The sequence below is a fragment of the Molossus molossus genome, unplaced genomic scaffold (assembly GCF_014108415.1).
Source record: "Molossus molossus isolate mMolMol1 unplaced genomic scaffold, mMolMol1.p scaffold_m16_p_4, whole genome shotgun sequence".
Taxonomy (NCBI): Eukaryota; Metazoa; Chordata; class Mammalia; order Chiroptera; family Molossidae; genus Molossus; species Molossus molossus.
In genome coordinates, this window is record NW_023425377.1 from 108,644,668 (window position 1) to 108,661,415 (window position 16,748).

Genomic DNA, 16,748 nt, shown 5'->3' on the forward strand with positions numbered 1-16,748 from the left:
AGAGCATGTCCCCTAACACTGCTTGCCAACTTAAGCAGACTTTTTTATAAACATTTCTGAGCACCAATGAGGGTACATTATGTCCTCAAGCTGTCAAAATGTTTCCATTACCTTCAAGCTCTCCCTGACTCTCCAAGGCCTCCGGGAAAAGAACATTCTCTTCCCTATTTTCCAACTTCCATTTTCTCAAGCAAGGATAATGAACGAGTCCAGCCCTTTCTGGTATGATCTTTGTATGATCAGGCAAAGAGACTGAATAAAGCACATACATTTTATTCCTTCACATGTATCACTATTGTTTTCGCTCCACAGGACTACCAACAGCTGTGGTGGGAACCTAGGACAGGAACTGAAGACCCCACACTGACGGAGAAGAAAGGCACTCCGGTACTGACATTTCTTCCCATCTCCACTCCAAGTTTAATTACAAGCTAGCTGCACAACTCAAAAAAAAGAAAAGAAAAAACAAAACAAAAAACATTTAACAACATGAACCTTCGTTTTATAGTTTTATTATTGAGAACATCAGGACTTTTTTGGGACTAGCGCTCTCAGAGAGCCAATCCTAACTTTCTGTATCCTTTGACTCACCCATGTGTTAAGAACAAACTGTGTTGAAATAGAAGCACTTTTTCTTTATGCCCTAGGTTTAATTTACAACCATTTTTTCTTAAGTTCAAGGCATGGATATATGGTTACTCTGTTTTCTGCTTTGCATGATCACACTCTTCATCAACTATTTTAAAAGCAGAAAAATAAAGTAAAACAAACATATGGCATTACTTCACTATTTTAAAAAGCTGATAGATAGCCCTGGCTGGGTAGCTCAGCTGGTTAGAGTGTCGACCCAATACACCAAGTTTACGGGTTCAATCCCTGGTCAGGGCACATACAAGAAGCAAACAATGAATGCATAAATAAGTGGAAGGGCAAATCAGTGTCTCTACCCCCCTTCCTCTCTCTCTAAAATAAATAAATAATTAGAGCTGATGTTGTACAGTGCACACTGGATCGGAGACTCGAGTTTCAGTTATGGCCATGCAGGATGCTAAATGTTCACTGTCCTTGCAGATTACTACCTACCAGAATACCGAAAACATTTTTACCAGTATGATTTCATCGGAGTCACAGCCTGGGACAAATGAGCATCCAAAGCCCCAGCACAGCCAGCAACAGTGGGGTATGGAAACCAACACGTGGGCAAGGCTTGCGATGAAGCGAGTGGTGCAATCAAGGCTTCGTGAAGGAAGAATTGAGGCAAGAAAGGACCCCACCAGCGAGTGGAGACGCTCGTTCCCACCGGGTGTGGTTTTGCACTAATGCTGCTGTTTTGTAGAGGGGAAAGACTCAGATAATTCCTCTTTCCTGCATTTGTTCTCGGTGTCCTTATAGAATAGTATTATCTCTTTTCTGTGCTGAAATCGTGTTTCTTGCCCTACCCGGTTTGGCTCAGCGCTTACAGTGTCAGCTCACAGACAGAAGAGTTGTGGGTTCGATTCACGGTCAAGGGCATGTACCTCGGTTGCAGGTTTGATACCTGGCCCCAGTCAGGGTCGTGCTGGAGGCAGCCAATCGATGTGTCTCTCTCACATCAATGTTTCTTTCTCTCTCTCTCTCCTCCTCCCTCCCTCCCTCCCTCCATTCCTCCTTTTCTATCTAAAAAAGCAATGGAAAAATATCATTGGGTGAGGATAAAAATAAAATGAATATATATAGTATATGTGTGTGTGCGTGTGTATATAAATATAAATATATGTAAATAATAAAACTGCATTACAAACTCAAGTCCAGGTCAAGCAGTAAGACAGTGAATGAAGGAAGCTGGAGCGGAGCTCATGGCGGCGGGTGGGAGGTGGCACACCACAAAGCCCTCACATGGGGAGGCGGCACCACACAGGCCTAGCACATAGGCTATGTCCTCTGGTTCTTCCGGAAGAGCTGAAAAACCGAGTGATTTTTAAATAGTGGCAACACATTTTTTTTTTTTTTGACATAAGTAGCCAAACAAAATTATGTCTACAGGTTGAATATGATTCATGGGAAGTCAGCTTGTAATCACGTAAAATCTCACATGCAAAACAAAAAAAACAGTAAAGAAGAGCTATTACTTAAAACAGCATAATTGCTCAAATAAGATGTACACTGTATAACTGGTAGAGGGAATTCAAAAACCTAAGAACCAAAATTTAAATAATCAGGCCTTTGAATACATAAGAAATTATATATATATATATATATATATATATATATATATATATATATATATATCTCATTACAAATCACTGGGTAAAAATATATATTACTCAACCAATGGTGCTAGAGTAACTGGAAATGGAGTGAGCATCATATTTCTTATCAAAATTAATTCCAGATGGATTGTAAGAATCACAAGTAAAAAATGAAGTCATAAAAAAGAGAGTATTTTCATAGACATCAGAAGGAGAAGGGCCTTCTAAGCCAAAAAGCAACAGAAGCAGCCTTAAGAACTTCTAGATCTCAAAAAATACACAATAAACAAACCAAAAAGCAAACAACTAAGCAGGGAGACAAGACCATTACTATGTAAGAAAAATAAATATTTGCAACCCATAAAACATTCTTTATTAAGCGATTTTTTGCTAAAATCACAAATTCATAATTTCGGGCAAAAAATGGATAAAGAACATACATAAATAAAGAATTCACAAAAGTTTGAACATTAACTGTGAATTATCCACATTTCTACAGGGTACTAGAATTTTTTGTTTTGTTTTGGAAGAAGGGGAGAAATTTTTTTTAAGTGACCACATGACTTTTTAAAAATGTTTTTGTATTTTACAAATTTTCTAGGAGGAGGAAATGAAAAGGCTTATTTTCAAACTATAAACATCAAATTATTAATAAGGCATGGCTAGTCTAGAGTAGAGCTTAAATACTTTCTTAGGGATTCCGGCTCTTTCTCCCTTGTTATTTAAATAAAGAGGTGGGGTAATGGCACACATACAAGAAACTAGATTCCTACTGCATGCAATATACCAGCAGGGACACTTTTTCTTTTTATCCTCACCTAAGGATATGTTTTTATTTATTTCAGAGGAAGGGGGGGGAGATAGAGAAAGGAGGAGGGAGAGATATCAATGTGACAGGAAAATGGAAACATCAATCTGCTGCCTCCAATACACGAACCTGCAACCTAGGTATGTGCCCTGACTGGGAATCCAACCCACAGCCTTTTGGTGTACAGGACGATGACACTCCAACCAACCAAGCCACCTGGCCAGGGCCTAGCAGGAGTACTTTTAAAACTAAATCCTACATATCCATGCCAACCAGTTTCCCTTAGTGTACCAACACCCTGCAGCCCAGGAGAAATGCCACCTCTTCCATGAAGCCCCTCCCCACTCCAGTGAGGAAGCAGCACCCTCCCTTAACTCCTGCACCAAATGTCCCCCTTCCCACGTGACACTCCCTTTGCCTTATTGATTCCCTCTCTGCCCCTTTCCTTTAAGCTCCTTCAGCCTCTCCAAAGAGGTGAGTTCAGCTTTTATCCCCACTAGCAGAGTGGAGCTCCTCACTGCACACCCCGCGGGGATTCAGGAGACATCTGCCAGAGGAGGAGGGATTGCCCAGATTACAAACCTTTCCCTAGTTCTTGGAATTATCCACAGAGCTGGCTATTTATCAGGGCAGGAGGAGGCAGCTGCTCCAGTCACCTAGCATCGCCTGGGCTCTAGTCCTTGGTTAGGAGGGTCATAAGCCTGAACTGCATTGCTCCGGCATGTCCCCTCTGAACCCAGCATGCAGAGTGGCCAGGAACCTGAGCAGTTCTTGTTTGGCAAGCTGTTCCAGAGCAAGCCATAAAGGGGGATAATTAAGTAACTGCAAGTCCACATGCCAGGCCCTGCAGGAGACATGGGAAATGCATTATCAGATGCATTTGGTCCTCATGATGACCTTCTGAGACAGCTGTCATTAGTCTTTTTATTTATTTATTTGTTAATCCTCACCAGAGGATACTTTTTCCATTGATTTTTTAGAGAGAACAGAAGGGAGAAAGGGGGAGATAGAGAGAGACACATCGATTGGTTGCCTCTCACATGCACCTTGACGGGGTCCAGGAATCAAACTGAAACCCAGGGACGTGTCCTTGATCAGGAATCGAACCTGAGACCCTTCGGTGTGCGAGCCAACACTAACCACTGAGCGACACTGGTCAAGGTGATATCAATTTAAAGATCAGGAAACGAAGGCTTAGGGGCCTTGAGTAACTTACCCCAAATCACAAAGCGAATTAAGGGGCAGAAACAGGATTCAACAAGGAAGAATTAGGTCTTCCCGAAAGACTTTCCTGGCATTCCAACACTGCAAGGACAGGGTGTGTGCCCGCGCACCCAGCATGCAGCAGTGTGTTCCTTTCGCGTTGATATTTGACAGTCTCCCCACAGAGGTGCCAGCCGTGACCTCTCGCACTGTGACATGTGATAAGCACTAGTTTCTCCTTATTAAAAAGTTTTAAGCCCTGGCCAGTTTGGCTCAGCGGTTAGAGCATCGGCCTGCGGTACAGAGAGACCCGGGTTCGGTTTCCGCTAAGGGCACGTACTTCGGTTGCAGTTTGTCCCCGGCCCTGGTTGGTCGTGCGGGTGGCAGCCACTCGATGTGTCCCTTCACATCGATGTTTCTCTCTCTCTCTCTCTCTCTTCCTCTCTCTCCCTCCCACTCTATCTGTACAAAAAAAATGGAAAAATATCCTCGGGTGAGGATAAAAAAAAAAAGTTTTAAAATTAATTCAATTAAATCTACATTCTTTTCTGCTTTTTCGCACTGAAGAAATTACTCAGTAATATTGTAATAACTGTGTACGGTGCCAGGTGGGTACTGCAAATATCAGGGTGAACACTCTGTAAAGTATGATTGTCTAACCTCTAAACTGTACACCTGAAACTAATACAAAACAATACCAAATGTAAAATGTAAGTGAAAAATAAAAAAATGATTCAGCTAGACTTGCTTTTCAATCCATATTTTGCAGTCATTTACAGAATCGCAAAACGTCCATTTTTATTAAACAGTCATTAGACAGTCTTGGGGGAAAAAAAAGAAATTTGGCATGAGTGGATAGTAACAGCTGAGGCAGGAAGTTATATGAAATGAATGGTTTTTTCAGCATTTCTGGTTGAACGTTTTATTCTATTGAATTAAAATGGTAACTGGCTCTCTGCAAAATAGCATTTAAATAGGCTCTATCGTCGGCGTAAGTTTAGCTGCATCCACGTGATGATTTCCACATGAGGATTTCGCGTGATTTCCACGTGCTGCTGCTGGCGGGAAGCCACGTCTTCATGTCCTGGTGGCTTGAAAATACAGGCGAGCAATTCTAAATCCTCCCGCCGGGCGCTCACCAAGTCCTGGTATTTCTCCGTGTGTTTAGGCATCGACTCGGCTCCTTGGGGTTTGGTACCTGTCTTCGTTTCCTGAACCTAAGACGACTCTCAACAGTGCGGTGGGGACACCTGGAGATAAGTGATGACCTCCTGGGGGAGGTGGCAGGTTCCCGAGGAAGTAAGAGCGGAGCTAGGCCATCAGGAAAACTGACCAGCAGCCTGGGTGACGCAGCCTGGCCCCGCCTGTGTCTGCGATGGGCAGTGGGCTCTTTAAACAGAGGAGAAGCTGGCGAGAAACGCAGCAGAACCTACAGGGCGGAGGGATGCGCCCGAACCAAAGCGGGGTGACTGAAGAACATCCACGTAGAAAAAGCAAACGGTAGAAAAATACTCCGGGGCTTTTTAAAAATCCAACTGACAAAGCCACTGAGCAGTTTAGAGGATGGTGAAACCCCAAGTTAGACATGTAATTGGGATTCTGGAAATTGGAGAAAAGAGTAAAGAGAACTGAGAGCTTTGATATAAAGGCAGAGGGTAGGGCAGAGCCAGATGGGAAAGGAGAGAAGGGAAGATAAACATTCCGTCACTTACATCCAAAAAAATTCTGCTGTGGTCAACTTACTCTTTTTTTGAATTTTTTTTCTTTGTTAATCTTTAGAGAGAGAGGAAGGGAGAGGGAGAGAGATAGAAACATCAATGAGAGAGAACATCAATTGGCTGCCTCCTGCATGCCCCCCAACTGAGGATTTGGCCCACAACCTGGGCTTATGCCCTGACCGGGAATCGAACTGGCAACCTCTTGGTGGACAGGTCGATGCTCAACCACTGAGCCACACCGGCCGGGCTGCTGTGATCAACTTTCAAAGACCTTTTTGGTTTTTTTCTTAATCTTTACAGGAAAACTATTTTATACTATTTCAAAGAAGATCCTTATAACCTAGGAGAAAAGTTTTGGGTTTTGGAGTTTTGGGTTTTTTTCTTCAGTATCCCAGGTAAGTAGCAAGTGGAACAAGACAGTGGAACAAGACAGTGTATTTGTCAAAATATGATTCAATGTGTAGAAAGCACAGGTGTAGAAAATAATTAAATGCCCAGATTACAAACTCTTCCCTGGTTCTTCTGGGATTATCCATAGAATTGGTTATTTATTAGATACCTTACATAGTAAGACAGAGTAGAGGCTACTAGAAAATAAATAAATCATAGTCTTTTCTCTTAAAAGATTTAACAATCTAATAAAAAACATAGATGTTGCCCTGGCCGGTTTGGCTCAGCGGTTAGAGCATCGGCCTGCGGTCTGGAGAGACCCGGGTTCGGTTCCCGCTAAGGGCACGTACCTCGGTTGCAGTTTGTCCCCGGCCCTGGTGGGGACCTGGTTGGTCGTGCGGGTGGTGGCCACTCGATGTGTTCCTTTCACATCGATGTTTCTCTCTCTCTCTGTTCCTCTCTCTCCCTCCCGCTCTACCTGAACAAAAAATGGAAAAATGTCCTCGGGTGAGGATTAAAAAAAAACAAAAACACATAGATGTTTATATATTAAGAGAACATCGCCATTCTCCACTCTTAATTGTAATATACAAAACTGCCCATAAAAAGGGCGGGGTTTCTGCCTGTAGCCCGCAATGACTGGCCTCCTTGAAGGTAATATCAATAGGAACAACAGCCAACACACATACTGTACAGACAACAAAGTAAGAAGACTCCTCCATCAACCTGAAGCTGGAAGAACAATGAAGAAACAGAAAAGGGAGACCTGGGATAGCATTTGGCTGCTAACCAGCTCCTGGCATACACTAAAACTATTAAAATAACTTCTCCTTTTCCTATGGCAATTTATTTTGCAAGTTCCTTTATACAATATACTCTGAACAAGGAAATATCAGAAGCTGGGAACATCTGACAGAGAGGCATCAATAGAAAATCCAAGGTCAGAAATTTAGAAAAACCCAGTAGGGTAGACAGTAACTAAAAAGAAAATGTTTAGTCATCAAGTCACCTGCATTTTTCATTTCCAGAACATAATTCTTGCCCACCTCTTCCATCATCCCATTCAAAAAAGAAAAATAAGAAACAGACATTTGTTTACATTCAATACCTACCAATGAAAAGTTAAAAGAGAAAAGAACCAAGATGTTCCAGTTTTAAAACAGCCTAAGACAAGATAAAACATTATAAAACTACCAAATAAAGCAGTCAGAGCCCCAAGCCCTTTATTGTACAGATCAGAGACTAAAGCCCATTACGTGTCTAGGTCACAGGTGTGAAACCAGACCACCAATGTCCTGGGCAAACCCAGAGGGCACAGCTCAGCTTCATGAAGGTCAGCTAACAATCCCAGGAAGGGAACTTGGGTGGGTGCCATCCCTGACCTCCCCCAGCCCCAGCAGGGTGGCTCAGTTGGTTGGAGCGTTACCCCGTACACCAAATAGGCTTCGGGTTTGATTTCCGGTCAGGGGTATGTATACGGGAGGCAAATGATCAAAGTTTCTCTCTTGCATCATTTTCTGTCTCTTCCCTCCTCCCCCTCTCTAAAATCAATAAACATATCCTCAAGTGAGAACAGAAAAAGAAAAATGCCTAAAAACTGTAAAATACTATGTCAAAAAGAAGTGTCTTACAGTTTAACAAATCACTTAAAAGAAAACTGATTCCATAAATAGCAACTAAAAACTTGGCCCTCTTTGGGCCCATCCTCAAAGCTACAGCCATTGAGACCATTAAGTTAGTTTGTATCAAAAAACTTTAATATTATATTTAGAAAGATTTAAAAAAATAAAACACCTCATATACCCAAGCCATGTGGAAAAAATACAAATATAAAAACTCTCTCCCCCGCCCTGGCCGGTTTGGCTCAGCGATTAGAGCGTCGGCCTGCGGTCCAGAGAGACCAGGGTTCGGTTCCCGCTAAGGGCACATATCTCGGTTGCAGTTTGTCCCCGGCCCTGGTTGTCGATGTTTCTCTCTCTCTCTTTCTTCCTCTTTCTCCCTCCCACTCTGTCTGAACAAAAAGTGGAAAAATGTCCTCGGGTGAGGATAAAAAATTTTTTTAAAACTCTCTCCCCTACCTAAAACTGATGTTATTCTCTTCTCCTTGGGCCAAGCCAAAAACGGTTAACAACCCACAGAATGTTACTTTTTCTCCCTCGAGCACACACACAGAATTCAGGAAAAGTTGGTGGAATGTGTTTCTGAGATCATTTCAAACCTCGGTTCTAAAGAAAATTTTAGTAGTTGCTAAATATATCCCAGGCTCCCTGGGGCAAGATCGCCGCTTCACCCCCAAAATCCCAGCTCCCTCTCACAGCGAGTGCGGAGTGTGGTTTGCTCATCTCGGACTCCCAGCACTGATAACCACTCTGGCATGTGCCAGAAGCTCAGTAAATGTTTGCTAAATGGCAGGAAATCACACCCCGATAACCTAACAGCCTCTCGCTAGGTTAAGGGCATCAGCGGGCAGCAGCGTTTGGAATCTCCACAATGCTGCCTGGCCCACCACAATGCGCCCCTCTTACAGAGACAGACACTTCCCCTCGGGGTAAACAGACTGTTCCGTTCAAGGTACTCACAGAACTCTATGGAACAGTGTAGCCCAAGAAGACTAGGAGAGGTTTCACGGTCCTGCCCAGGTGTTCTTGTTTTGTTTTCTATTTCCTATCCACCCCCCAAGGGGAAAATGCACATTTAAAACATAAAACAACAGATGGTTTGTGCCAGCAGCACCTTCGCCGGTGGGGCTGAAGTGCACAGAGAAGCAGCAGCAGAGAGGCGTCTGCATTTCCTGTTTACAAGTGTACTCAAATTAGACACCCACCTTGACAGCTCCCAGTTGCTCTTTCCTGAATTTTTCCAGGGGTTTAATCAGGGTTTCAGTTACACTTAATGCCTGGAGAACAAGAGTGATAACAAAAGAACATCAGATTAGGTTTCCAAAAAGGAAAAAGTCAGTATTGCGTTTCCCTCTTCCACCCCACCCAGCAATAAATGAACACCACATTTAGCTGCCTTATCTCACCCTCCCAATGCGGCCGTTGAATCCCTTCTAAATTTATGGACACGCTAGAGCTCCATAAATATTTTCAAGGAAGCGGAGGTGGGGTGACATGCCGGGGAAATGGGCCCCACAGCCCCACACAGCTGGGAAATAGCGAGGTGCTTGTCTTTACACCACAAAGGGGGTCTATCACATCCGTGAACAGAACACTTCTGTTTGAGGGTGTTTTCCCCCCGCCCCCTCCTCAGAAATTTAAAAGTCAATTACATTCCTTTATTAGTTATCAGACTACATTATGGTAAGGGCCAGGTTTGTGACTACAAGTTTAAATACACTCAGTCTGCCCTTCACTGCTGAAAATTCCTTGTGCGGATTTTAGGTACCAGCAGACAGAGCCCCTGGAGCTCGAGTCAGTAAGCACTGGGCACACTGGCAAAGGGCACAAGGGGCGAGCGACAGGACAGGAGCCACACGGACTCCAACCACGGGCTGGTGTGGGGCTTTTGTGCTGGGACAGGATCTACAACAGACAATGCTGAAATGCAAATATTTACCTAAGGAGACTGCATTTAACATCAGTATGCTGGCGACTTAGTGGCTTTCTCCACGTCTCTTTCCAGGAGACCAGAAATATCCAGAATAGAAAAGGGAACCTCAAAATACTTGACAACAACGTGCCACCCCTATTTTTCCAAACAAACAAATAAAATGCCCCTGGAAATTCAAGCTCAAAATTACAGGAAAAATATTAAGTGACTCAGAATAGGAAAGGGTTCCTAATTTAACCAGACGCCTCTGCAGTGTCTCATTATGTGAGGGTTTCTCCCAAAGAGACCATTCACCCTGTGATAGGGAATCCTCATGAACAGCGATGATGCCCAGAGTCTGAACTCTGCCCCAGGCCGGCAGCTGGGTTCCACTCACCCCCACCTGGAAAATTTGCCACTTAGGTGTCGAAGAGCTGGGCAACAGAGATCTAAGAGGAAGAAATAAGATGCAACAACCAGCCAAGGGAATGGGATCATCTTCAAAACAGGTTAATTTTATCTTCTCTCTACTGTACCTGCAGCAGTGGCAAACCAGGGTCCTTTATACTAAAGCACAAAGCAGGGGAAGCCAGCTTTCCCAAACTGTGGAACGCCCTACGTCCTACCCGGGAAAGCAAACGCGAGCGGTGCTTGCCATGCATTTCAAAATGGCCCAGCTGACACACAACGTCTCAAATCCAAGGAAGGCACGCTCTGTGAGAGCCAGGTCCCCGCCGAGACAGCGTGTCTGGGTCCAGCCTACTGGTGTGGCTGCTTCACACCTCTCCCGTGGAGGCCCAGGGTGCATGCTGAATCCCAGGGCTGACAGCCGCTCCAGATCACAGGGCATGGGAACAGGGGTTCCATGTCATGTCAGTGGGAGCCCAAGCTTAGCCACCATACAACTGCAATAAGTACCAAGCTGCGCTTCCCACTCCAAGGGGCCATCTCAGGAAACTGTTTTTCAGGAAAGAAGTATCTGTTGAGCATTCAGTGCCCAATGCTGGGGAAACAACTGTGAACAAAACCAGTCTAGACCCTGCCCTCAGGGAATGTACTGTCCAGGAGGGAGACACACAATAGACACGTGGACACATGAGTCGATGAATAACGGCAAATTCTAGCAACTCCTTAGGATGGAGGAAAGTGGGGTGTGGTGAAGGGTTTATCAAGGGAGCCACAGAGAAAGGGCTCCAGGGGAGAGTTTCATGGGGGAAGGGCTCTGAAGCTAAGACAAGCAATGAGAGGGGAGTCGTCTCGGGCCAGAACCAGCTGGAGCGAGGCTCAGGGTGAAGAGCATCATGGGAAGAGCGAAAGGCCAGTGTGGCTGGGGCACAAAGAACTAGGAGGTGTCCCTGGCCGGCTGGCTCAGTTGGGTGGAGCATCATCCGCTATACCAAAAGGTTGTGGGTTTGATTCCCGTTTAGGGCACATACAGGAGGCAACCGATCAATGTTTCTCTCTCCGCCCCCGCTTCCTCTCTGTCTAAAAAAAATCAATTAAAACATATCCTTGGGTGAGGATTTAAAAAAAAAAAAGTGAACCCTAAAACTCCATACTCTATACTTCAAAGAAGACCAGGCCACAAAGATTACACAAAAGCGATTTTTAGGTCATCACACTCTTTCCCTCGAAGAATCAATGTGATGTAATATCTGACATCCCGGCGGGGCTGACACCACGGCGGGAAAGGAATCTAAAGGGTTTCTGTCTTACTGCGTGTGGGTCAGTAAGCAACTTCCCCAAACAAGGAAAGCTGTAGTTGTGACAGGTACCACCATATCCAATTCTTTAACAACAGCAACAAATTAATGAAAAATAACTCTTACTGAGAATTCATTACCGCCTTTCTTGAAGAAAGTCTGACTGTGTAACTGGTGAACTGAACCTTAACGGTCTATCCGAGAACAAAATCGTGTCGTTACTAAACGCTTCAGTAAGACAATGCTGGTTGAGCAATACGGATTTTTTTTCTTCTTTTTCTCAAAATAGAGTGAAGATTCCACGGGATCTCGCACTTCCTTTTATAATCTCACAGAAGTATTGTATAATACTTCTCGGTAATAAGTGTCACGGAGGTTTAATGCCAAGACACAATTCTCCTTCCCCAGACACAAATGAACACCAAATCGAGCCACCCCTGCAACTCGAAAGACAATTTCTGGTGATGACAGTTTCCCAATTTACAAGAGACGGCGGAAGTAACAGTGCCGAGGAAAGCTTTCCAAACCAACATGTTAGCAATCCATCAGCTCATGTAAAGAGAGAGGAAGCAAATATAGAATGTGATTTTATAAGTACACATCTAACCATGTTTTTCTTCTCATAAAATACTTGAAACCACCACACAAAAAGAAGCCATGAAAAGTCTTTGCTAAGGAGCCCTGGAGAGGGTTTGCGATAGCCTCGCTTAGAAACAGAAAGTCTGTGAATTCATCAGTCACTCTCACCTTAGAGGAGGGGCGCCAGCTTTTTCTTTAAAGGCCAGGTGGTAAGTCATTTAGACCTTGCCACCATATGGCCTCAGCGGCAACCACTCCACCCTGCCGCTCCTCACACAATATGGATGTGAATGAGCGTCGCTGTGTTGCAACAGAATGTCATTTGCATAAACAGTAAGGGACCTGGATATGGCCCATGGGACACAGTTGACTCAACCCTGCCTAAGAGAATCATCTTGAGTATCAAGACATAAGATGTCCTACTTACTCTTATCCAACGGTATATATTTTTAAAATACATTGACCACAGTGGCAGGGGATCAAACATTGGGAGGGAAGGTTGAACTACTGGATGAGAGAGAGAATCACGGTTCAACCAGCTCTCAAGCTGAAAGCAGGGATTCCCAGGGGCGCCACAGAACCTGCCTGGGACCAGCAATCTGTGGGGTTTCAATGCAGAAAGGCTCACGTGTAAGAGGTATCTTAACAACAGTTGATGTGAATTTAACAGTGGGCCTTAATCAAGGCTTTAGCCCCAGTCAGTGTTGCCCAGTGGTTAGAGAGTCAACCCACAAACCCAAGGGTCTCAGGTTCGATTCCTGGTCAAGAGCACGTACCTAGATTGCAGGTTTGATCCCTGGGCCTGGTTAGGGCACGTGCAGGAGGCAACCAAATGACATGTCTCTCTCACATCTCTCTCTCTCTCTCTCTCTCTCTCTTGCTCTCCTCCCTACCCCTTCCACTCCAAAAAGAAAAATGGAAAACACATCTTTGGATGAGGATTAACAAAAGGAAGGAATGGCTTTAACCCCTAAAAATTTGAGTTAACTGAAAGTTGAGCATGTACCCAAGTAGTCACAAATTGGCCTAGACGATAATGCGCGTGCACACACACACACACACACACACACACACACCAAGGTTCCATGTACTGTTCAAATTCAAACAAGGTGATCACTCAATTCTGTCCCATAAGATCAGAGCCCATCTCTACAGTACGGCTCCACATTTGAGAGAGACATTTTCTAAATGGGGCAAAGCAGGAACGTGACCAAAATGCTCACATCTGGTAAGAAAGTCAGTGGTGTTGGGATCAGGGATAAAGAGAACATTTAGAGGGGCTATGAAAGCTGCCTTTCAATATTTAAATGAGTACCGTAGAGGAGGAGGAAAAATCATTTTGATTTGCTCAAAGAGGACAAAACAGGTCTAATGGGGAGAAGCTGTAGAACAGATTTGGGTTTACCATCAAGAGGAACTCATTAAGACTGACCACAGACCAAGCAGTAGCTCCTTCCACATAAACAAGTAGAAGCTAGAGGACCATCATCCAGGGACACTGTCACAAACTGCGGGCATTGCGAAACTCGGCCCCGAGACCTCTGAGGTCCCATCCCTCTCTCTGACTACAGGATTCCATACAACAGGCAGAAGCAGAGGGGCAAACTACACTTCAGCGTTGCCTTATCACGTGTGAGGGCAAACCACAGAACCATTAGAACTTCACAACTCAGCGTGAAAGAACAAGCATATCACATGACAGTCTGGGGGATTCAACTTCTCCCCACTAGTCAGGTCTGAAACCCCTTTTCATGATACATTTGGATACAAGAAATTAAATGTCTACAAAGAAGAAGAGGCAAGGTGGGACCTTTACCCACCTCTACAGTTTGAGTGAGCTAGAGCTGGGGCAAATCTTTGAGAACGTGGCTGATGAGCAGAGAATCAGACCACAGCCACTACTATAAATGCCCCCACGTTTCAGATCAAAGGCCAAGTCCCCGATGTAAATCGATGAGATGAACCGAAGAACTTACATGCATGTATGTATAGCCAATGGACATAGACAACAATGCGGGGGTTGGGGGGGATGAGAAGGAGGGTGTCTGGGGAGGGAAAGGAGAAACAACTGTAACAAAAATAAATTAATGCCTTGGCCGGTTTGGCTCAGCGGTTAGAGCGTCAGCCTGCGATCCACAGAGACCCGGGTTCGGTTCCCGCTAAGGGCATGTACCTTGGCAGCAGTTTGTCCCCGGCCCTGGTTGGGTCGTGTGGGTGGCGGCCACTCGATGTGTCCCTTTCACATCGATGTTTCTCTCTCTTCCTCTCTCTCTCCTTCCCGCTCTATCTGAATAAAAAATGGAAAAATGTCCTCGGGTGAGGATAAAAAATAAAATAAATTAATAAATTAATAAAAATTGGGGGAAAAAAATAAAGAGAATGGGACTTGGAGCCAAAACCCATACTCAATAAAAAAGCAAAAGTACATCCGATGATCTTTCATAACAATTTTTTTTTAGAGACGCGGCCCAGGTAAGGCCATGAATAAATTGGTATAAGCACTGATCATGCTTTCCTAATCACTCAGTACTAACTAGAACAGACTAGCTGAATAAGGCAGAAGGATTTATGTCTGTTTCCCAAGGCCCTCGGTATTTTAAGCCTGGATTCCAAGTCTTCTTGACCCCAGAGGAATGCATTATCTGAGAGCAGAGGAGAATTTCCACTGTTTTCTCCCATGACCTTCCAGATACTTCCCATTTCATCAGACTAGAGGGAAAACTTTACTTTCCAATCCCAATATCAAGAAAAGCAGCAAAGTAGCCATTCGGCAAAGACATATCCCTTATTCTCCTTGAAACAGAACCTTGGAACGGCGCCAAGGAACTACCATCACAAACAGCTCCAAATACAGGGGATATTTCCCCAAAACTGCCCCTGCTCTACACAATCATTTTTTTTTATCTTTTTTTTTATATATAAGAATTCTTAAAGATGTTTCCTTAAGGAGTGCCCTTTCCATTATTTTGATCAACAAAGAACTGTTTGAGGAATATTCGCCTGAAATGGCCCCAATCACATCTCATTTCAGATGCTCAGAGATCACCAACAGTTCTGGGTTAGAAAAATAAGGGAAATTAAGAAGATTTCGTTTTTATCCTGGAGATGACATCAAAATTATCAGTGTTGTGTTTCTGTAAAGATCAGTTCAAAAGGCAAGTGGTTACATTAAAAAAAAAAAAAATCATGAAAACACACCTCGGGTAAATTTATTTTAAAAGACTGACTAAATTTGCTGCAAATGAGCATTTGTGGCTTGAGATACAATTTCCAATGCAAGCATCAGAAAGAGGTTTGAAGAGGTGCTGCTGTATGTCCAAGAACTCAGGATGCCAGAGGAGTGCAGGGCCGAGCCGAGGCGTTCGGAATGAGTCTGAAATAAACATGCTACTGGCTAAGCTGTGAAGAGTTGGAATAACTTTTTCATGAAGTAAGTGGGGAAGCTATTCCTAAATTATACACTGGTGGTTTCATTTTAAAATGCGGACACATAAGTAATCAACTAAGTAGTGAAAGTAGACATGTGATTATCTAGCAGACATGCCTAAGCACACCTAAAAGTTTGTACATCAAAGCTATCCCAAAATAAATGTGTTTAATCTTGCCATGGGAAATGGCATTGCCGCGTAATCAGGCATGAACATCACAGGCAGTAGATAGCTGTCCTTTTGGGCTACCAGGCCCTTGAAAGCCCTTCCCAGGATGGAGGAATTCTCCTCCCTAATGAGGCAGAAGCCACCTTCCACTGCAGGTGGTAAAAATGACCGACACTGGCTTTCCCAGACATCCTGCAGCGAGGTACTGGCATCTGGCCAGAGTCCACTAATCAGATGCTCCCACCCAAGACTTGGATGTGGAAGCTGGTGCTTAGGGAACCAGTGACCAGAGACTCTAGTGCAGTAGCCACTTCACCCGTTTCCAGAGGCAATAGCTGTACCAACAGCCACCAGGGACTGTTGTGTTGCTGGTGTTGTTTATACCCCATGGCAAAGTGGAGAATGTCTTCTCCAAGCCCAGCTCTGTGGTGTGATCTGGGGCCTCATTCTTAGTCCCCAAAACCTTATAAAGATCTGCAATCTACCTAACAGTCTTTAATAAATTCCCTTTCTCTGCAAAACTGCCAGACCTTGCAACAAGAATCCAGACTAACATAGGATTATTTCAATATTTTTAGAACCTTAAATACTCTTGTCAAAATGCTTCCAGTACTATCCTTCTTAATATTCCTAAGAGTTTTCTCCTGATGAAACCAACTTGTGTTTAATGAATTGGATTCCTCTCCATCCACACTCATCCTCTGCTCCCTCTTCTCCATCAACCAGTCTCTCCCAGGACTGTGCCTTCCCCCACCAATCAGGGCTCCAGTTTTAACAGGAAAATTAAAATAGATAATAAAGTCCTCCCACCTATTTTTTAGTCACTGAAATAAGAAGAGAAAGAACAGAGATTCTGATACTGACAAAACTGTGAAGGAGGAATAACAACACTTGCTTTTCCTCTACTTACATAATTAAGTAACAAGGGAGGGGATGTCACAGTAGAAGCACTTTTAACTTCCAAATAAAGAAATACCTGTATGATAGTGTAT

The 16,748-nt window shown here is 44.0% G+C and overlaps 1 protein-coding gene across 1 annotated transcript in view; it reads right to left on the reverse strand.

Annotated features, from left to right (window-relative positions):
- ARHGAP10 (Rho GTPase activating protein 10) overlaps positions 1-16,748 on the reverse strand; it is a 280,473-nt gene that overhangs the window by 172,811 nt on the left and 90,914 nt on the right. Inside the window, exon 4 of the mRNA XM_036240821.1 lies at positions 9,172-9,243. Within this exon, the coding sequence (XP_036096714.1) occupies positions 9,172-9,243 (72 nt within the window). The remainder of the gene's footprint in view (positions 1-9,171; positions 9,244-16,748) is intronic.